The 22,340-nt window shown below is 44.6% G+C and overlaps 1 protein-coding gene across 2 annotated transcripts in view; it reads right to left on the bottom strand.

Moving 5' to 3' along the window:
- Window positions 1-8,927: 8,927 nt before the first annotated feature.
- Window positions 8,928-22,340, bottom strand: part of FERMT1 (FERM domain containing kindlin 1) — a 98,623-nt gene continuing 85,210 nt past the window's right edge. For both annotated transcript variants that reach the window (XM_077485495.1, XM_077485494.1), the window contains exons 14-15: window positions 19,285-19,426; window positions 8,928-12,440 (exon numbers count right to left, since the gene is read on the bottom strand). In XM_077485495.1, the coding sequence (XP_077341621.1) occupies window positions 12,267-12,440; window positions 19,285-19,426 (316 nt within the window). In that variant the 3' untranslated portion in view covers window positions 8,928-12,266. The remainder of the gene's footprint in view (window positions 12,441-19,284; window positions 19,427-22,340) is intronic.

Below are 22,340 nucleotides of genomic sequence, written 5' to 3'. Positions count from 1 at the left end.
ATTGCATATTAGGCTGTCGTGTGATGTCTTTCTCAATTTGTCCCCATAAAGTTTTAGGAGTAGGCAAGAACCATTCTTGCAATTGGGTCAAAAGAGTTGCGTCATAATAATCCTGTAGATCAGGTACAGTCGCACCACCTATATTTCTATGTTTAATTAGTATATGGTACGCGCAACGGGATTTTTTGCCATTCCATAGATATTTTCCCAAACTGCTTTGTAAGGATTTAAAGTAGTATTTAGGGATACATATTGGAAGGGACCTGAGTTGATATAAGAATTTTGGTAAGGTCATCATTTTGAAAGCTGCCAGGCGACCAGCCCATGTAAATTCGAATTTACTAAGTGTTGTCAGATCTGTTTCAAAATGTTTCTTAAATGGTAAAAAGTTTGTTTTAAATAACTTTTTTGTTTTGTTAGTGAGAGTGATTCCTAAATAAGAAATCCCCTCGTCTTTCCAGTGGTAGGGGTATTTATTAGACAATAACTGCCTGGTTGTGTTATCTAATCCTAGGTCTAAAATATTGGACTTAGTTTCATTGATTTTATAATATGATGCTGCTCCAAATGTCGTTAGTATATTTTGGAGATTCGGGAGAGATGAAATAGGATCAGACACTATAAGCACTATGTCATCTGCGAACAGACTTATTTTATTATCTATTTGCCCAATTTTTATACCAGATAGTTTTGTGTCAGATCGTATACGTTCTGCTAGAGGTTCGATGGCTAAATTAAATATTAAAGGAGATAAGGGGCAACCTTGTCGTGTTCCATTCGAGATGCCAAAGGGCCTAGACATCATATCATTTGTGTATACTCTCGCTGAGGGGCCCTTATACAGTGCAAAAATTGCCGATAAAATATTTCCATGAAAGCCGAATTTTAAAAGCACTGACTGTAAATAGCCCCAATGGACCCTATCAAACGCCTTCTCTGCATCCAAAGAAAGGAGCAGAGAAGGCGTTTGATGTCTCTCAGTGAAGTGTATAATATCAATCAGACGTCTTGTTGCATCTGAAGATTGTCGACCTTTAGTAAAGCCAGATTGATCTTTGTGAATGAGGTCTGGTATGTAGTTCATCAGTCGATTCGCTATTGCTTTGGCGTATATTTTGATGTCAATGTTCAATAATGAAATCGGTCTGAAATTTTGGGGAGCATTGGGATCTTTGCCTGGTTTCGGCAGTGTTATGATCAAGGCCTGAAGCATCTCAGCCGGAAATTCTGATTTGGATGCCGCTTCGTTAAAAAGTGAGCATAAGTGGGGAGCCAGTATATCTCGAAGTAATTTATAGTATTCTCCTATCATTCCATCTGGGCCCGGAGATTTATTGTTGGGCAGGGAGTCTATAGTTCTAGCAATTTCTTCCACTGAAAATGGGACGTTAAGATCAGAGATTTGATCAGTAGTTAATGATGGGAGACTAATAGTATCTAAGAAATCACGTATTATCTTTGGGGTAGGTGTGAGAGTTTGAGAATCATCTTTAAGATTGTAAAGGGAGCTATAATAACAGCTAAATGCATTCGCTATGTCTTGGGGGTCTTGCAATTTTTCCCTAGTAATAGGGTGGTATAGATATGGAATCTTTGATTTGGAATATCTGCCTTTGATCCGAAGTGCCATGTTTTTTCCTGCTTTGTTGCTAGTATGGTAATATTTAGCTTTAAGTTTTCTAGTATGCTTTTTAAATGTATCCAATAAAGTCGTTCTGAGTTCCTGTCGTAATATTTGTAGTTTAGTTTTCAGTTGTTGTGATGGGTGAGATTGGTTTTGGGAATCTAATGTTTTAATGTCAGCAGTAAGTTTCTCAATGAGTTTCGTTTTATTTTTCCTGAATTGAGCATTCAGTTGCATTAGGATTCCCCTACTAAATGCTTTATGAGCACCCCATAGGGTGGCGGAGTCTGACACCGATCCCACATTATATTTAAAGAATTCAGTTATCTGGTTTTGTATAGCTGTAGCATAGGTAGGCATTTTGATAAGATATGCTTTTGTTCTCCATAGAAAATGGGTCGTTTGAGAGTGTTTAGGTAGAATAGTCATACTAATTGGGGCATGATCAGTCCAAGTGATGGGTGCAATGTCAGACTCCCTCACCCGCTGCAATAACCACTTATCCGTAAAAATATAATCGATACGAGTATAGGTATTATGTACCAGGGAATGATATGTGTATTCACGATCTGCAGGATGATGGCATCTCCATACATCATAGAGATCGCTTTTATTCAAAAAAAATTTAAGTGCACAGTTGGTTCTGGTTTTGGGATTAGAAGTGTCTAGTTCTTGTTCATGTATTGTGTTGAAGTCTCCACAAATTATTAAGGCACCTTTTCGGCATTTACCTATTTTTCTCATCAGGCCATTCAGAAAATGGGATTGCCTTTTATTAGGCGCATACACATTTACCAATGTAGTAAGTGTATTATCAATGGTACATATTAATATGAGGTATCGTCCATTGGTATCTACAATAGATTCATGCAATTGAAAATTAACTGAATGATGTATGGCAATAAGTACTCCCCTTTTTTTCTGTTGGCCTGATGCTGTAAATATGTGAGGAAAGTTCTTATGGGTGCAAGTGGGAGTAGCGCCTGTTTTGAAATGGGTTTCTTGTATACACAATATTTGACATCGCTGGGTGTTAGCCATTTGCCACATCGACGCTCTTTTTGCTGGATGGTTAAGACCATTAGTATTTAAAGATATTAACTTTATACTCATAAAAGGATATTAATAAGATGGAAAAAGTAAGTACATACTAGCCTGATAATAGCTTTAAATTCTACTTCCATGTGAACAATCTGTAGTCTGAAATGACTATGAATGTCCAAAAATTTAGTGACTGAAAAGTTTTGATTCAAATTTTGTAGGTTCACAACATACCTGTCTCTTTGAATGCTATGAGTTGTGTATAGGATACTGTGAAGAAAAAAATAAAAGTAAAAGCACAAACAAAAATATAACCAAACATTAAACTTAACTTGCAGTGGTAAACATTTCAATGTATACTGCAACATTAGAATGGGGAATTAGTTCAAAGGTCAGCTGTTCCAAAGATTTAGTATCGCACGGCACGGCGGGCAAGCTGATAGATCGGTTTCCTATAGATAGGATTGTATTTTGACCTGATCTAGTCAATGAAAGCTAATGCCATTGTGGCGTAAGTTTCTCCAGATTCTTCTTAGCTCCGATAGGTGGAGTTGGTTCGGGGATAATACCCCATGCGTGAAGTAACTTAATGCCTTGTTCCACAGAAGTGATTGTATGGTAGGTGTCGTTCTTCTGTATCAGTAGTTTAGATTGTTGTTTCCAACGGTATTCAATTTTATGATTACGCAGAGCTTTTGTAATCGTGGAAAGTTGTCTTCTCATATCTAGAGTATGTTTAGACAAGTCAGCATAAATCTGGATTGTATTATATGGTTGTGGAAGTTGTCCTAGATGTCGCACTTTATATAGGATTTGTTCTTTAACATGGTAGAAGTGTACTCTAAGTAGTACATCACGTGGTATCTGTGGAGGGAGAAATGACGGTTTCGGAATCCGATGGATACGATCAATTGTGAGCTCTAAGGCTGGTATAGCTGGCAGCAAGTTGGAGAATAAGTCAGTGGCATATTTTTTAAGATCAGACTGCTGTATATTTTCAGGGATACCCCTGATTTTGAGATTGTTCTTCCTTGAGCGGTCTTCTAAATCTGCGATTTTAAATTTAAGCCACTCTTTTTCAGCTTTATTTTCTTCATGAGCATCTATTAAATCATTAATAGTATTGGTCATGTCTCCCATAGAGTTCTCAATAGTGTGTACTCTTTCACCTAAGGAGTTCACTGCTTTGGAGAATTGATTTGTGAGTTGTAAAATATCCGTATGAAGCGAAGTATGTAAAGTTAATAGCATTTCTTTTAATTGGGTGTCCAGAATAGGCTGGTTATTAGTGGGGAATGCGGCTATAGGTGAAGCTATAGGAGTTATGACTGTGTTATCTTGACTAATATGAGGTATTTTATAGCTTACCTCCTGGCCTGTGAAATCCAGTTTGATACGAGTTTTAGCCGGGCTGCGACATGTAGGGCTGAGGTAATCTTCCTCATGAGGAGATTCCAGATGTGTTTTCTGAGGTGATTCTTGTAGAGCAGCATCAGGCCTGTCAGTGTATTGCACTCTCCCTGAGGAGGCTGTTGCTGGTACAGCAGCTGTGAGAGGATCTGTGCCATCTTTTTTTCTCCCACCCGCTGACTGAGAGGAGAATGTGGTTAGTTTTTTCATTTTCCGTTCGTCTTTCCGCTTTTTTGACATCACCTTCGGATTCAGGAACACTTCCGTTGTCTGTTCGTATCTTTTTTACCGATATTCGCTGTGAATTGTCGCTAATATGCCCGTTCGTGTCACAGAGCTCTCTCACAGAGCTTCCATTCAGCTCATGCGCTGGCCACGCCCCCTCCAGAGTCGGAGGTATACTTTTGATGGGGACGTGAAAGGCATGGTAGAACAGGGAACAATATAGGTTTGCATGCCAACATGAGGAATATAATAGGTATGCAGCATATAAGTTAAGTTAAATATGTATGCGGAATATAAGTTAAATATTCGCATAAATTGCGGTTGGCAATATACAACTATTGTCCCCAGCCTGGCATTAATAGACAACATCGTGTGGCCACAGATCACGTCATGTCCGGTTCTGTGGTTGTGCGTTTTGCGTTCCACCCGGGACCCGGATGTGGCGTAGAAGGTGGATTGCGTCATTTCCGGGAGGGCGAGTGGACACGAGTATATTGCTTGCGTTCCATACAAACAGGAAGCGGAGGTGACGTTGAATGATTGGTCGCGTCACTTTCGGGTCATTACATTAATGGAGAAATAACTTCCCCCTGCATTATGTGTCCTGTGAGTGACGACGAATGGCTCGCCGCGTCACTTCCGGGTCATCACATTAAAGCGGGGCTCCACCCTAAAGTGGAACTTCCGCTCATCGGAACCCTCCCCCCCTCCAGCGCCACAATTGGCACCTTTCAGGGGGGAAGGGGGTGCAGATACCTGTACAGTACAGGTATTTGCACCCACTTCCAGCATAGATATCCGCAGAATCTGCAGATATTAACGCCACTTCCTGCGGGTCCCCCGCTGTCCGCTGGGAAACACACGGATCCCAGGGACAGCTGGGACCATCCTTATTGCGCAGCGCGACTCGCGCATGCGCAGTAGGAAACTGGGAAGTGAAGCCGCAAGGCTCCACTTCCTGATTCCCATACCCAAGATGGCGGCGGCAGCACCCGAGAGACGATTGAGAGGTTGGCTTCGGGTGCCGACATCGCGGGCGCGCTGGGCGGGTAAGTGTCCTCATTTTAAAAGTCAACAGCTGCAGTATTTGTAGCCGCTGACTGTAAAAAAAAAAAAAAGCGGCCGAACTCCCGCTTTAAGGGCAAATCAACTTCCCTCTCTATTATGTGATTAAGTAATGTATCACGTGTGTAATCAGAAGATAAACCATGTGTATAGAGGGGGTGACATCAGGCATTATTCAACTACTATTGATTATTACTGTTTATAAATAAACTAATCTATATATTATGGTGGAATTTAGATTCGATCTCCAAAACGAGGCTTGAAACATACGCCAGGCGGCCATCTTTGGGCCTAAACCGGAAGTGACTTGTACTCACATCGGGAGGGGGAATTTCAATTATGGGTCCTATTTGGCTATAAAAGTGAGTACTGCAGCAGTGGAGGCACACCCCAGACGACGTCTAAGGAGACGAAACGCGTCAGAAGGACTCCACTGCTGCCATTCTTTATTTGAGAAGCTTTTAATCAACTGCATAAATGTAAGTTTGATAACTTTTTAATAAATTGATTTGTTTTATGGAATTACACTATTTGGCCCCATTCTTTTGTCTTGTATGGTCTTCTTGGGGAGGGTGACCAGTTCTGCAATTACTGGTTTCTTGCTTAACCTGGCCTGAGAAGTGATTTTCAGCGTTGAGTCCCAAGTTCCAATGTTTGCTGGCCGGAGCGCCCCTCAGTCGTATTACATCAAAGCGTAATTGACCCTTGGAGCGTATGTTCGCTTGGGTCAATAGGAGTCGGTAAGCCTACAGCTGTTTAGGGTGGTGGTGTTGGCACCAGGGTGTTTGCATTCAATATTCCTATGGATTGGAGGACATCTTGATTTTTCTATTTGCACCAAGGGGGACGGCGTCTGGTTTTCCACTAAAGGACTTTTTCTTTACATATATGTTCACATTATAACTGTATACATTACGTTTTTCTTTTGTAAATAATTGTTGGAATTTATATTGGGCAAAACACACGTGTCACACTTGTGATATTTTGCACACATTTGTTTTTTCAATTTTAGCGCAACACTTTTTTCTTATATGCTATTTGAACTAAAATATAAATTTTTAGTGTGTTAGCTGCTTTTATTGTTTTTTTGATAGCGCAGTGTTTTGGTTTTGATTCAACATTGTACCCCATACTCATTCACATAGGGTGGGGGGCCGGGATCTGGGTGCCCCCTTATTTAAGGGGGCTCCCGGATTCCTATAAGCCCCCCTCCCGCAGACCCCGACAACCAACGGCCAGGGTTGTCGGGAAGAGGCCCTTGTGCTCATCAACATGGGGACAAGGTGCTTTGGGGTGGGGGGGCCGCAGGGCCCCCCTTCCCCAAAGCACCCCCCTATGTTGAGGGCATGTGGCCTTGTACAGCTCAGGAGGGGGGGGGCACTCGTCCCCACCCCCCTTCCTGACCGGCCCCGGCTGTGTGCTTGGATAAGGGTCTGATATGGATATGCTTCCCCTCTAAGTCCATACCAGGTGACGGGACCAGCGACGTGTCAATCTCGCCGATGGAGGCAGCGACATTGTACTTCTTCGCTAGTCCCGTCTACCTTGAGCCGGGTTCAAAATTAACTGACTTTTCTCCGTGTGTGGGCAAGTCCGTTCATTTCAAAAGTCACCAAAGTCCGGTCGTGTGTGGGCAAGTCTGCTCGTTCGGAAAGTCCAGTGGACCTCCGCTGCAAAGTCCGGCGGTTTGTCCGCCAGACTAAGTCCGCCGGATAGTCCGATCGTGTGTATGGGGCATTAGGAGCAGCTAGGAGCATTTAGCACATTTTTCTGCTGGAAAACACAATAAAAAAAAAAAAAACTTAAATAAGGTGTTAGCATTTTAGTAGCATTTAGAAGCAATCAGGAGCACCTAGGATCATTCAGCTGGAAAACTCTCCAAGAAACTCTACAAAAACATTTTTTTTTCTGCTCCTTGAAGCTGAAGATCAAAAAATGCTAATAGCCTAGTAGTAGTGTGCATGGACACAGAGGATAACAATATTTAGCTTCTAGTGCCCTGTACACACAGTCGAAATTTCCGACGACTAAATCCATCAGATTTTTTCCTGCGTATTTTGGCCCAAACTTGTCTTGCATACACAAGGTCGCACAAAGTTGTCGGAAAATTTGATCGTTCAGAACTAGGTGACGTAACACATGTACGACGGGACTATAAAGAGGGCCAGTAGCCAATAGCTTTTGTCTCGTAATTTATTCTGAGCATGCGTGGCACTTTGTGCGTCGGAATTGTCTACACATGATCGGAATTTAAACGATTGGGTTTTGTTTTTGGAAAATTTTAGATCCAGATCCCTAATGCCCTGTACACACAGTCGGACTTTCCGACGGAAAATTGAAAAAAATGCTACATTAGCCCTTTTTTGTCTTTTTAAGATTCAAAGTCATTCTGTTACGAGAGCGTTGAGAAAAACTATGTGCATTGTCATCATTGTTGTCCTCTTCACTTCGATCCATGAAGGATTTTTTTTATATCTACAGGACACTTGTTACATACAAGAATGTAATCACATTTTTCTTTTCAGAAGAACTTGTAATGTGGAAATGCCTCCATATGCTAGATGTTGGTCTCACCATTTTTCTGAGGGGAGTAGGAGATAAAAAAAAAAATGACTACTTTGTAAGAAGACACTAATCTATGGGTGTGTGTGGGGGGTGGGGGAAGAACCAGATTACTGGTAATTAAATTATTATTTACACAAAAGTTTATAAAGCTAAACGAATGTAGCTAAATGATTCAGTTTTCTGGATTCAGAATCAGATAAATGTAAACTCTTACCTTTTTTAATTAAGTATATACTTTCAGGTCCTTTTTGTTGCTCTGTATTTTTTTCCAATACTTTTGAGGCCTAGTGAAGAGGACAGAACAAACCAAACACACCCACTAACATGCAAAAGCAAAACTGAAATTTTTTTCTTGTTACAATAGCAGCACAGCGCCTCCTAAAGGAAGAAATGTATACTGTTCTTGCATTGGAGGGTTCAGTTTGTTACCTAGGACTTGCTTGTCCTCACTCAGTGCACAGAAATTAGAATAATCTGATATCATACATTTTTTTTTAGAAATGATTTGAAAAATATTTGAACACCCTGTTTTAAAATATTTTATTCATCATGTTAAAATAAAATATTCCACCATTTTTTTTTTTTTTTTTAATTTTTCCAATTAAAAAAAAAAAAAAAATTCCGTTTTTTTTCCAGGCCTTCACATCTCTAGACTTGATTAAGTATTTCTCCATCGCTAAATGATGAACAAACTTTATTCATAAGCTTCAAAGTTGGAATGGAACTGTCTCTATTATTATGATATAATTAGTGCGATCGATTTCTCCCGAGATCTCGCACAACTCTCACGTTATGAAAGGAACCAATGAATGAGAGACTGACAGATATTACGTTTTTATATGTGTTACTTTTTTTTTTTAAATTCCGACATTGATTTACCATTTAATATTTTGATATGTTCAAGGTTTCAAAACGCTAGCAATTTTAAATATTTTTCAAAGCTCCCACGGCACACCTGCAAATCTCACACAGCACACAGTTTGAGAATCACTCATAGTTAATTTGTAAATATTTTATTACAGTATTTAAAAAGTACATATACATTTAATATTTCTTTTTACAGAAATTGACTTTGCTCCCAATATTTGTATTTTCACCAAAATTTGCATTATGTCTCTCACTTAGAGAAGTTCATGAAGTCTGATAAGTTATTTATAAAAAATATTTAAAAAAATACACTCGGTGATGGTTTGTGTTTTTTCACAAAGGTCGCCAAAACTTAAAATGACTATATACAGAAGAGGACTTTTTATTTTTTTATTTTTTTGGGAAGGGGGGAGGGGGTTGCAGAGTCTATCTCTATGCCTTCTCTTAGTTTTGGATAGACCAGTGTAAGGGTTAAGACCCACTGCTAGGTTTTTATTGGGGAGATGTACTTATTTGTACTAGTTGGAGGTGAAAAATGAAGGGCAATTTAAAAATTTTACAGCCACCAAGCAACAAGGTAAATCTTCCAATGGGGACACCTGTTCAGGGACAACTGTCTAAGATGAGAATCTCCCATATTATCTTCATGTTGTGTCTCTCGAACAAGAAGCAGGGCCGTCTTTAATATTGATTGGACCCTGGGCAAATATTTTCTTCCCCTCCCCCCCCGCCACACACACACACACACACACACACACACACACACACACACACACACACACACACACACTTAAGCCAGCTATAGAGGGAGCAATAGGTTGCAGGAAAGAAAATATTTAGATTCCCCCATTAATACAGTGTTGACAGGGGATTCCCTCCTGCAAAACCATTGTGTTCTCCCAGCAGGGGAAGCTGTACCCACCGGCAGAATACATGATTATGGCTAGCGGCTAGCAATCGTCACATGTCAAATCTGGCAGGCTGGTTGTACCCAAGTTGATAGATGGTACATTCAGCCTGCCCATACATGGTTCAAATCTTGGCCAGTTCCTGCTGAACTGGCCGAGATGCGAACTGTCTATGGCTGGCTTTATCTAAAAAAAAGTTACTAAGGTACACATAAAGAACTGGTCCACATTCACTGATTGGTTGCTAGAGGTTACTGCACATCATTACCGTTCACCCATTGGTTGCTAGAGGTTATTGCACATCATTACCATTCACTAATTGTTTGCTAGAAGTTACTGCACATTAATACCATTTGCAGATTGGTTGCTAGAGAGGCTACTGCACGTTATTACCATTCTGTGATTGGTTGCTAGAAGTTACTGCACATTAATACCATTTCCTGGTTGCTAGAGGTTGCTGCATATTAATACCATATACCGATTGGTTGCTAGAGAGGTTACTGCACGTTTTTACCATTCCCCGATTGGATGCTAGAGGTTACTGCACATTAATACCATTCCCTGGTTGGTTGCTAGAGGTTACTACAAATTGATACCATATACTGATTGGTTGCTAGAGAGGTTACTGTGCTTTATTACCATTCACTATTTGGTTGCTAGTGGTTACTGCACATTAATACCATATACTGATTGGTTGCTAGAGAGGTTACTGCACATTAACACCATTCACTAATTGCCAGCAACTTACCCTGTGCCCTCTTCTGCAAGTTTCTCCGGTCGGACCTGCCCCCGCTATTAATCTTTTTCCTGCTGACAAGAGAAGGGTTAGAAGAATCCACACATAGCCCGGTCTGTGTGTTTGATCTCCACGCTGCTGACCGAAGAAAAGAGGGCGAGCAGGGGAACACAGAGCTGCTCTGTCTCACTTCCTGTCACAGTAGCTCCAGTTCTAACAGAGGGAGAAGCATGACTTGTGGCACGTACAGCCCACAACTTTGCCTATCTCCTGTCACAGCGTAGCCGCTTGAATTAACGGGCTCAAGAAGCAAGCGGAAATTGCTGCATCGGCTCCACGTGGAAAAATATTTGTGGGCAGCGCAGGCTCAGAAGGCAGCTGCAATAGGCCCCACAACAATGATAAAGCCCAGCTGCCCTGTTTGCCCTGCATTAAAGACGGCCCTGACAAGAAGTAAAGGTACATTTTCCCAGTAGTACATAGGCAGGTCAATATCCCAGGTAGTAAGATCCAGACAGCCAGAAAACCTTCAAGAGGATCTAACCCTTCCCTACTTTATCCAAAATAAATATAATATGTCTTGGCTACAGATACACTAAGCAAAACACTTGTACAAAACACTAATACTATCTAATACACCTTAAGCTCATGGCTTGACTGTGAATAGGGCTGCCCATATTTATTGTCTTTGGATGGCCTTCAAAAAGTTATACTGACCATGTATCTCACCTGCTGTCTAGAAAAACTCTTTGCCTGTATACTGACCATGTATCAGACTGTTGCCCGGACTGACCCTTCACCTGTAGACTGACCATGTGTCTGGCTGCTGCCTGGACAGACCCTTTACCTGTAAAATGTCCATGTATCTGACTGCTGCCTAGACTGACCCTTACCTGTATACTGACCATGCATCTGTCTGCCTGGACTGACCCTTTACTTGTTTATCTACCATGTTTTTGCTTCCTGCCCGGACTGACCCCTTGCCTGCATACTGACCACATATTAGTCTGCTGCCTGGACTGACCTTTTGCCTGTTTATCAACCACCTTTCTGCTTGCTACCTGGACCCGTCTACTACCTCTCTCCCTGCCACCTGTACTGGCCCTTTTGCATGTTCCAGTGACCGTGTTCCTAACAAGGCATCCGTTCCAGCCATCCTCTGCGGATACCTATACTCGTGGGACCACAGATACGCTGTGTTCACACTTTGCCCATCCCCCTGTACTTCCTGGTCAGCAAAAATAGCATTGCATATAAGGCCTGGGACAACCAAGCACCAGTAGGTCTGCTTGCCTTAAGGGCACCTGAGCTCCTATAGGTGAAGCTACACTATGCTAGCTATATTCCCTGACCACACATACTGAGGCGAACATTACAGCGCCTTAAAATATCTTTTTCTATTTTTCTATTATCTCCAGTGCACTATGCTGAAGTAAATGAGTAAAGGCTATATCCTTTTGCACAAGTGTCCTCACATGTACTTGTAGAGCTGGGGTATAAAGGCTGGATGTGTCTGACCAAGGTCTGTTAGGTTATGAAGTCCACGGGCTAGTATGGTCAAAGTCTGGTGTCTATTGGACTGTGCAGTCATAGTTAGATTGTGCACTTGCTAATCAGGAAAATGGGGTTAAGACTATAAAAATGGTATTTGTTAGATCTATGTCTATCTGAAGAGACATTATTTTTCTGTAACTTTTGGGCTTTAGGTGTAGTGATCAGGTACACTGTGTTTTGAGGATGTTCTTTGGCCTATTGCAAAGTCTGTACTTGCAAATATTAGATGGGAATGGCGTTGGCCTGTTTCCCACAATTTGACCTCCTTGGTTCAGTTCTGGCCTCCAGTAAGTTTATGGAAAAGTTCTTCATCCAAGGTTTCATTCTGGTCTTTGGAGCGGGTAGAGAGGAAGATGTACCCTCCTATGTACTCATGAACCACTTTGCAACTTGCAGTTTGACATGTAAAGGCGATAGATATATTGGGATCAAAATCAATGGCAACCTGAAAGGCAAAAAACAAAAAACACTTGCATTAATATATATTAATAATAACAATGGGTATGATGTCATATATTCTATAATTTAAACAGAAAATGAACAATTTCTGTTTCCCGTTGAAGAGATCTACATTTGATATCTGCCTCAGAAAACTCTAAGGCCGCGTACACACGGGCGGACTGTTCGCCCAACCTTGTCCGCTGAACAGTGTTTGGGCGGACAGTCCGCTCGTGTGTGGGCTTTCAGCGGACAGTTTCAGCGGACAGTTGGACGGACAAAGTCTTTCGGAAATTCCGAAAAACTGTCCGCTGAAACTGTGTTTGAGCGAACAGTCCGCCCGTGTGTGGGCCTGTCCGCTGTACTTTCGAAATGAGCGGACTGTTCCCGCTCGGAAAGTCCGCCCATTTCGAGCGCGTGTACAGGTAGGCGGGGCCCGCGAAGGAGACGTCGCGGGCTCCGCCGCCTGGAATGGGCTTAAAGGGGAACCCCAACGCCGAAAAAAATCGGCGTGGGGGTTCCCCCAAAGTCCACACCAGACCCTTGTCCGAGCACGCTACCCGGCCGGCCAGGAAAGGGGGGCGAGCGAGCGCGCCCCCCCTCCTGAGCCGTACCAGGCCGCGTGCCCTCAACATGGGGGGGTGCCTTGGGGAAGGGGGGGCCGCGCGGCCCCCCCACCCCAAAGCACCTTGTCCCCATGTTGATGAGGACAAGGGCCTCTTCCCGACAACCCTGGCCGTTGGTTGTCGGGGTCTGCGGGCGGGGGGCTTATCGGAATCCGGGAGCCCCCTTTAAGAAGGGGGCCCCCGGATACCGGCCCCCCACCCTATGTGAATGAGTATGGGGTACAATGTACCCCTACCCATTCACCTGTGAAATAAAGTACAAAAAAAAACACAACACAGGGGAAAAAATATTTTATTGCACAGCTCCGGGGGTCTTCCGTCTTCGGGGGTCTTCTCGCCGGACTCCTCCGCTATGTGTGTGTAGCTCTTTTACTAGCGGAGGAGTCCGGCTTTCTTCCTCCCCGCCGCCGGCCTCTTCTCCCGACTTCGAGGGTCTTGTCCCCCTCTTCGGTTCTTCTGCCGGGCCACCGCGCCTTCTTGTAGCTCTTTTACAGGCGGTGGCCCGGTCTTCTGTCGCCGCTGTCGCTGTCGCCGCCTTCCGTTCTTGTTCTTCTTCTTGTTCTTCTTCTTCTCCAGGCGATGTTGACACGTCGCTCCCTCCGGCCGGAATGCCAGAGCCGCGCTGTGCGGTCACTTATATAGTGACAATGGGGCGGGGTCACATGGTATATGTCACATGGGTTGGTCACATGGGTTGATGTCACATGGGGACTATGACATCGTAAGGGGGCGGGGTCACCATGTGACCAACCCATGTGACATATACCATGTGACACCGCCCCATTGTCACTATATAAGTGGCAGCGGAGCGTGTCCCTGGCATTCCGGCCGGAGGGAGCGACGTGTCAACATCGCCTGGAGAAGAAGAAGAAGAACAACAAGAAGAAGAACAAGAACGGAAGGCGGCGACAGCGACAGCGGCGACAGAAGACCGGGCCACCGCCTGTAAAAGAGCTACAAGAAGGCGCGGTGGCCCGGCAGAAGAACCGAAGAGGGGGACAAGACCCCCGAAGTCGGGAGAAGAGGCCGGCGGCGGGGAGGAAGAAAGCCGGACTCCTCCGCTAGTAAAAGAGCTACACACACATAGCGGAGGAGTCCGGCGAGAAGACCCCCGAAGACGGAAGACCCCCGGAGCTGTGCAATAAAATATTTTTTCCCCTGTGTTGTGTTTTTTTTTGTACTTTATTTCACAAGTGAATGGGTAGGGGTACATTGTACCCCATACTCATTCACATAGGGTAGGGGGCCGGTATCCGGGGGCCCCCTTCTTAAAGGGGGCTCCCGGATTCCGATAAGCCCCCCGCCCGCAGACCCCGACAACCAACGGCCAGGGTTGTCGGGAAGAGGCCCTTGTCCTCATCAACATGGGGACAAGGTGCTTTGGGGTGGGGGGAAGAAGAAGAAGAACAACAAGAAGAAGAACAAGAACGGAAGGCGGCGACAGCGACAGCGGCGACAGAAGACCGGGCCACCGCCTGTAAAAGAGCTACAAGAAGGCGCGGTGGCCCGGCAGAAGAACCGAAGAGGGGGACAAGACCCCCGAAGTCGGGAGAAGAGGCCGGCGGCGGGGAGGAAGAAAGCCGGACTCCTCCGCTAGTAAAAGAGCTACACACACATAGCGGAGGAGTCCGGCGAGAAGACCCCCGAAGACGGAAGACCCCCGGAGCTGTGCAATAAAATATTTTTTCCCCTGTGTTGTGTTTTTTTTTGTACTTTATTTCACAAGTGAATGGGTAGGGGTACATTGTACCCCATACTCATTCACATAGGGTGGGGGGCCGGTATCCGGGGGCCCCCTTCTTAAAGGGGGCTCCCGGATTCCGATAAGCCCCCCGCCCGCAGACCCCGACAACCAACGGCCAGGGTTGTCGGGAAGAGGCCCTTGTCCTCATCAACATGGGGACAAGGTGCTTTGGGGTGGGGGGGCCGCGCGGCCCCCCCTTCCCCAAGGCACCCCCCCATGTTGAGGGCACGCGGCCTGGTACGGCTCAGGAGGGGGGGCGCGCTCGCTCGCCCCCCTTTCCTGGCCGGCCGGGTAGCGTGCTCGGACAAGGGTCTGGTGTGGACTTTGGGGGAACCCCCACGCCGATTTTTTTCGGCGTTGGGGTTCCCCTTTAAGCCCATTCCAGGCGGCGGAGCCCGCGACGTCTCCTTCGCGGGCCCCGCCTACCTGTACATGCGCTCGAAATGGGCGGATTTGCCTCCGCCTTACGTGGGCGAGTCCGTTCATTTCAAAAGTTGAGCGGACTGTTTGGCAAACAGTTCGTTGAAACAGTCCGCTCGTGTGTGGGCAAGTCCGCTCATGCAAATTTTGAGCGGACTGTTTGCCGAAACTGTTTGACGAATAAGGTTGGGCAAACAGTCCGCGCGTGTGTACGCGGCCTAATGAAGGACACCATTCTAATCACAGTCTTTTTCCTAAAAAAAAAAAAAAGTGATATTACTTGCCGTAAGGCTAAACAAGTACAGCTTCACTGCCCCCAAATCTATGTTGTAGTATGCAGTCTTTAAAAATGTAGGTAAAGTTTAGGTATTGGCAATTTTTACCTAGTTACATCCAGGGCCAGATCTAGCCTGTCTGGTGTGGGGGTGCAGTAAAAAATGTCAGAAGGGTAGAGGATGGAAGGTCAGCAGGGCATTGTACAGGGGGTCGCCATGGCAGAGGACAAGGTCAGCAGTTTGTAGGGCAGTGTACAGGGGGTCAGAAGGGCAGAGGGCAGGGTCAGCAGTTTTTAGGGCAGTGTACAGGGGGTCAGAAGGGCAGAGGACAGGGTCAGCAGTTTTTAGGGCAGTGTACAGGGGGTCAGAAGGGCAGAGGACAGGGTCAGCAGTTTGTAGGGCAGTGTACAGGGGTTTCTGAAGGGCAGAGGACAGGGTCAGCAGTTTGTAGGGCAGTGTACAGGGGGTCAGAAGGGCAGAGGACAGGGTCAGCAGTTTGTAGGGCAGTGTACAGGGGGTCAGAAGGGCAGAGGGCAGGGTCAACAGTTTGTAGGGCAGTGTACAGGGGGTCAGAAGGGCAGAGGGCAGGGTCAGCAGTTTTTAGGGCAGTGTACAGGGGGTCAGAAGGGCAGAGGACAGGGTCAGCAGTTTTTAGGGCAGTGTACAGGGGGTCAGAAGGGCAGAGGACAGGGTCAGCAGTTTGTAGGGCAGTGTACAGGGGTTTCCGAAGGGCAGAGGACAGGGTCAGCAGTTTGTAGGGCAGTGTACAGGGGGTCAGAAGGGCAGAGGACAGGGTCAGCAGTTTTTAGGGCAGTGTACAGGGGTCAGAAGGGCAGAGGACAGGGTCAGCAGTTTGTAGGGCAGTGTACAGGGGGTCAGAAGGGCAGAGGACAGGGTCAGCAGTTTGTAGGGCAGTGTACAGGGGTCAGAAGGGCAGAGGACAGGGTCAGCAGTTTGTAGGGCAGTGTACAGAGGCAACTAATTTTTAGGGCAGTGAACAGGGGGTCAGCAGGGCAAAGGGTGGGAGGTCAGCAGGGGATTGTACATTAACCTCCCTGGCGGTATGATTATTTCAGATTTTTGATGCTCAAAATTCTTTTGCATGGAAATTTGGAGTTTAATATTGTAGGCCTGCAATTCTTAGGACTAACTCTGTCCAAACAAGAGTCTAGTAGACATGCCGGGTATGATAAAGTTTGAAACAAGAAATCATTAATTATAATATAATAAATAACTATAAATAATTATAACAAATAATAATATAATAATAATAACAACAATTATTCAATAATGTAATCTAATCAAAAACACTGAAATTTGCTCAGTTGCAGAATTGTCGCTGTCATTATTTTTAGTGTTTGATGATGAATTTCCCCACAATTCGCTATCGCTCAATTCTGCGAGTGATTCTAATTTATTATCGCTGTTTTCTAGCTGGTCCAAAACCGCTTTTGATGTAAAGGGACGGTGTTGGTTGCTATGGACAATCTCCAGTTTCCAGGCAGAAAGAAAAGTATTTATAATATAAAAGTGCATGCAGGGCACTGGACAAAGCATTAGGGACAAAAGGGATGTGAAATTATTTGATACAGTAATGTAATCTGTAAGATTACAGTTTACTGTATGTAGACTGTGTGTTTCACTTTTTGAATTTGGCACCGTTCTCCGTCCCCGTGCGTCGCAACGCTCGCAGGATCCTGGGGACAAGGTAAGTAAGGCCGCGTACACACGCGGGGACTGTTCGCTCAACTTTGTCCGTCAAACAGTTTCAGCGGACAGTCCGCTCAAAATTAGCATGGACGGACTTGCCCACACACGACGAACGAACAGTCCGTTGAAACCGTGCGCGATGACGTGAACGGCACGTACGACGGGACGAAAAATACGACGTCCTATACACTGCAATGCAAACTTCGGCGTGTAAATCTTTTCTGAGCATGCGCGGAACTTAGTTTGACGAACAAGCCTACACACGAGGGGACTGTTCGCTGAAACAGAGTTTCAGCGGACAGTTTTTCGGAATTTCCGAAAAACTTTGTTCAGCAGACTGTCCGCTGAAACTGTCCGCTGAAAGCCCACACACGAGCGGACTGTCCGCCGAAACACTGTTCAGCGGACAAAGTTGAGCGAACAGTCCCCGCGTGTGTACGCGGCCTCAGCTGTACCTGGATCCTGTGATGCGATCCCGCTGTGGCTCGGGGTTACCGCTTTTGGTACTGAAAATCCACCCTGAGCCACACTCAGGAATACCGTCAGGGAGGTTAATTAGCAGGGCAGTGTACAGTGGGTCAGCAGGGCAAAGGATGGGAGCTCAGCAGGGGACTGTACAGTAATCAGTATAGCAGTGTACAGGGGGTCAGTAGGACAGAGGAGAGGGAGATCACCAGTGGAGAGGCAGAGGAAAGGGGGATCACCAGTGAAGAGGCAGAGGAGAGGGGGATCGGCAATAGAGAGGCAGAGGAGAGGGGGATCACCAGTGGAGAGGCAGAAGACAGGGGGATTATTGGTGGAGAGGCAGAGGAGAGGGGGATTATCAGGGGAAAGGCAGAGGACAGGGGGATCGGCAGTGGAGAGGCAGAGGACAGGGGGATCACCAGTGGAGAGGCAGAGGACAGGGGGATCACCAGTGGAGAGGCAGAGGACAGGGGGATCGGCAATGGAGAGGCAGAGGACATGGGGATCGGCAGTGGAGAGGCAGAGGACAGGGGGATCAGCAGTGGAGAGGCAGAGGACAGGGGGGTCGGCAGTGGAGAGGCAGAGGACAGGGGGATCGGCAATGGAGAGGCAGAGGACATGGGGATCGGCAGTGGAGAGGCAGAGGACAGGGGGGTCGGCAGTGGAGAGGCAGAGGACAGGGGGATTATCAGTGGAGAGGCAGAGGACAGGGGGACTGGCAGTGGAGAGGCAGAGGAAAGGGGGATTATCAGTGGAGAGGCAGAGGACAGGGGGACTGGCAGTGGAGAGGCAGAGGAAAGGGGGATTATCAGTGGAGAGGCAGAGGACAGGGGGACTGGCAGTGGAGAGGCAGAGGAAAGGGGGATTATCAGTGGAGAAGCAGAGGACAGGTGGATCACCGCTGGCCGTGCTCTTGGCAGAGCTCTCTTCCCCTCCCTGTGGCTGAGTGGTTGTGCTAGGTGAACTTCTCTTAATTTTTAAATCACTTATTTAAAAATATGATTACCCAGTGTTTCAATATAAATCACCAAAAACAAAATACAATATAAACATATATAACATGAACTACTTCAATACTGGGCACTTTCACCCCTCTTCCTGCACAGACCAATTTTCAGTACTTTCAATTATGATTGCGTGGTCATGCAACACTGTACCCATATAATTTTTTTTTTTTTTTTTTTTTTAGACAGATTCAGGTTGCACTGATGGGCACTGATGAGGTTGCACTGATGGGCACTGATAGGCATTCATGAGATGGCAGTGATAAGCTGTACTCATAGGCACTGATGAGAGGGCACTGATAGGCATTGAAGAGGAGGCACTAATAAGTGGCACTGATAATCTCGAGTGCCCATTAGAGTAATGTGGGTCATGCAGCTCTTTTCCTCTTTTAAGGGAGGGGCACCCCAGGACCAGGAATTAAAAAAACACTCGGTAATCATTTTTTGTGATTTTGAAAAAAAACAGAGTGGTTCACCTAGCGCAGCTACATTGGGGTATACAGTATATATATATATATATATATCACGTGTGAATGGAGCTACACATCAGTGGTCACAAGAAGCAGAAAGAATGACGAGGTGAACTGGGGGAGATAAAACTTCCCACCTGCTGGATTTCCCAGTTAACATTCCATTGTTTCATATTGGAGAACCTCCAGGTGCAAATGGGGTTCTCCGTCGTCATATCGATCCTGATGAGCCTGTTGTAGGAAACTCCAAGTACTTCATCTTTCTTGAGATCCCGAAATCTTTATAAAAGGAAAACATGTTATAACACTCATACGAACACAGCAACACGTTTTTATTTTATGATTTAATGACAAGACAGCTGTATGGACGCAGGAACAAGCAATATGTATATACAATTGCAACGTGCAGCAAACATACAATGTGATATATTTATTTGATAAGAATATAAAGTGTCATTTTGTTTGCCTTTTTATTTTTATTTTTTTACATTCATGATTTTCCCAATGAATGTAAAATTATTTTTTTATTGCAATTAAGTGAAAATGGGAGATCTGAGGTCTTTTTGACCCCAGGCCTCACATTAAAGAGGTCCTGTCATGCTTTTTTTCAATTACAAGGGATGTAAAAAAAAATAAAAAATCGAAAGCTACGTAAGTTATGCCCGCATATGAAAACGGTGTTCAAACCACGCACGTGAGGTATCCCCGCGATTCTTATGCCCTGTACGCACGGTCGGAAATTCAGACGGAAAAGGTCCAATCGGATTATGTTGTCGGAAAATCCGATCGTGTGTGGGCTCTATCGGACTTTTTCAGTCTGAAATTCTGACGGAAAAAGTTTGAGAGTAGGATCTAAAATTTTCCGACAACAAAATCCGATTCGAACTTTTTCCGATCGTGTATAGAGAATTCCGACGAACAAAGTGCCACACATGCTCAGAATAAATTACGAGACGAAAGCTATTGGCTGCTGGCCTCTACGTAGTCCCGTCGTACGTAACGAACGTCAACTTGTTCCGAAAGATCGCATTTTCCAGCAACTTTGTCCGACTGTGTGTATGCAAGACAAGTTTTGGCCAAAATCCGTCTGAAAAAATCAGACGGATTTTGTGGTCAGAATGTCCGATCGTGTATAGAGAATTCCGACGAACAAAGTGCCACGCATGCTCAGAATAAATTACGAGACGAAAGCTATTGGCTGCTGGCCTCTACGTAGTCCCGTCGTACGTAACGAACGTCAACTTGTTCCGAAAGATCGCATTTTCCAGCAACTTTGTCCGACTGTGTGTATGCAAGACAAGTTTTGGCCAAAATCCGTCGGAAAAAATCAGACGGATTTTGTGGTCAGAATGTCCGACTGTGTGTACAAGGCATTAGAGCGAGAGCAATAATTCTCACAAAAGACTTCCTCTGTAACTCAAAACTGCCAAAGTTTGTCGTCATTCCAATTTTGAAGAGTGACATGCTGGGTATCTATTTACTCGGCGTAGCATTATCTTTCACAATAGAACAAAAAAATTGGGCTAACATTACTGTTGTCTTATTCTTTAATTCAAAAAAAAAATTTTTTTCCAAAAATATTGCACTTGTAAGACCGCTGCGCAGACACGGTGTGACATAAACGATTGAAACAACCGCCATTTTATTCTCTAGGGTTCTAAGTAATTTTATAGCAAAAACAAACTGTTTATTACTTGTAAACAACAGATCTCAAAAAGAGGCTCAGTCCTTAAGTTGTTAATATTAAAAAAATAAATATTTGAATGATTACAGAGGCACATTTGTGATGTCTTTTGTATCTGCCTACAGTTTAGCTTTATCTGCACATCAAATAAAGACAGAAAAAAATCTGTGAAACAAAAATAAAATGCAGCTAAAACTTCAGAAGCAACTCCTTTCCTTTTATTCAGAATTCCTTTTGTCCTCTTCTCTCTTTTTAAGTTTTTATTATCATCGTTTTAGTAACCTCCTTCGTATTTTACACCTTTAGCAACTTTCACATCTTTCTCCTTTTTGTGCTGTTTTTTTTTTTTTCTAGCGGCCTACTTCTATTATTTCCTGCCCTCTCTTCTTCTTGGCCTTTGTTCTTTTTTTTTATCATTTTTTTTTTTTTTTTTTGCACCTGCTGAATTTTCCCTTATAAAGACACCCCTGCTATTTCTTGGGTTACATCGGTCACAGGCTGCGGCGTTCCATTTCTGGAACAGGCCATGTGTCGGCAAACAGTGTATGATAACAGTGTGCTAACGACTACGGGGACCTTAAAACCGAAAGAAAGCCGTAACTGTAGCATTGTATTGGACATTCCGTTATGCAAAGCTGGAAAAAGATTTCATTCACTGAGTTCATATGAAAAAAAAGAATAATAAATGAAAAACATGAACAAGGTGATAAATATTCACCAAAGAAAAAATAAATTCAGAAGTGAAGTCAGAAAAGCAGAAAAACTGTTGGAGTTCATTTACACTTGCTTTAAGTTTAGCATGAATTAAAACACAGCGTCAACATGCTTTTTTGATGTGTTTTTAATGCTTCTGTGATTCTTCTTTTTTAAGCTTTGATGAAGCTTGGCAAATCCTGTAGGACCCCAAGCTCAGTAGTACTCCCACTCAGCAGATCCCCAGCTCATTAGTACCCTAATTGAACAGATACCTAACTCATTAGTACCCCTGTTCAGCAGATCCCCAACTCATTCGTGCCCCTGTTCAGCCGATTCCCAACTCATAATACCCCTGTTTGGAAGATCCCCAGCTCATTAGTACCCCTGTTCAGCAGATCCCCAACTTATTAGTACCCCTGTTCAGTAGATCCCCAGCTTATTAGTACCCTTGTTCATCAGATCCTCAGCTCATTGGTACCCCTGTTCAGCAGATCCCAAGCTCATTAATACCCCTATTCAGCAGATCCCCAGCTCATTAGTAACCCTGTTAAGCAGATCCCCGGCTTATTAGTACCCTCATTCAGCAGATCCCCAGCTTATTGGTACCTCCAACTCATTAGTACCCTTGTTCAGCATTTCTACAGCATATTAGTACCCTCATTCTGCAGATTCCCAGCTCATTAGTACTCCTGTTCAATGGATCCCCAGATCATTAGTACCCTTGTTCAGCAGATCCCCAGCTCATTTGTATCCCTGTTCAGAAGATACCCAGCTTATTAGTACCCTCATTCAGCAGATCCCCAGCTCATCATT

The sequence above is a fragment of the Lithobates pipiens genome, unplaced genomic scaffold (assembly GCF_037356315.1).
Source record: "Lithobates pipiens isolate NorthernLeopardFrog02 unplaced genomic scaffold, aLitPip1_a1.2 Scaffold_18, whole genome shotgun sequence".
Lineage (NCBI taxonomy): Eukaryota > Metazoa > Chordata > Amphibia > Anura > Ranidae > Lithobates > Lithobates pipiens.
This window is presented reverse-complemented; position numbering and strand designations above follow the sequence as displayed.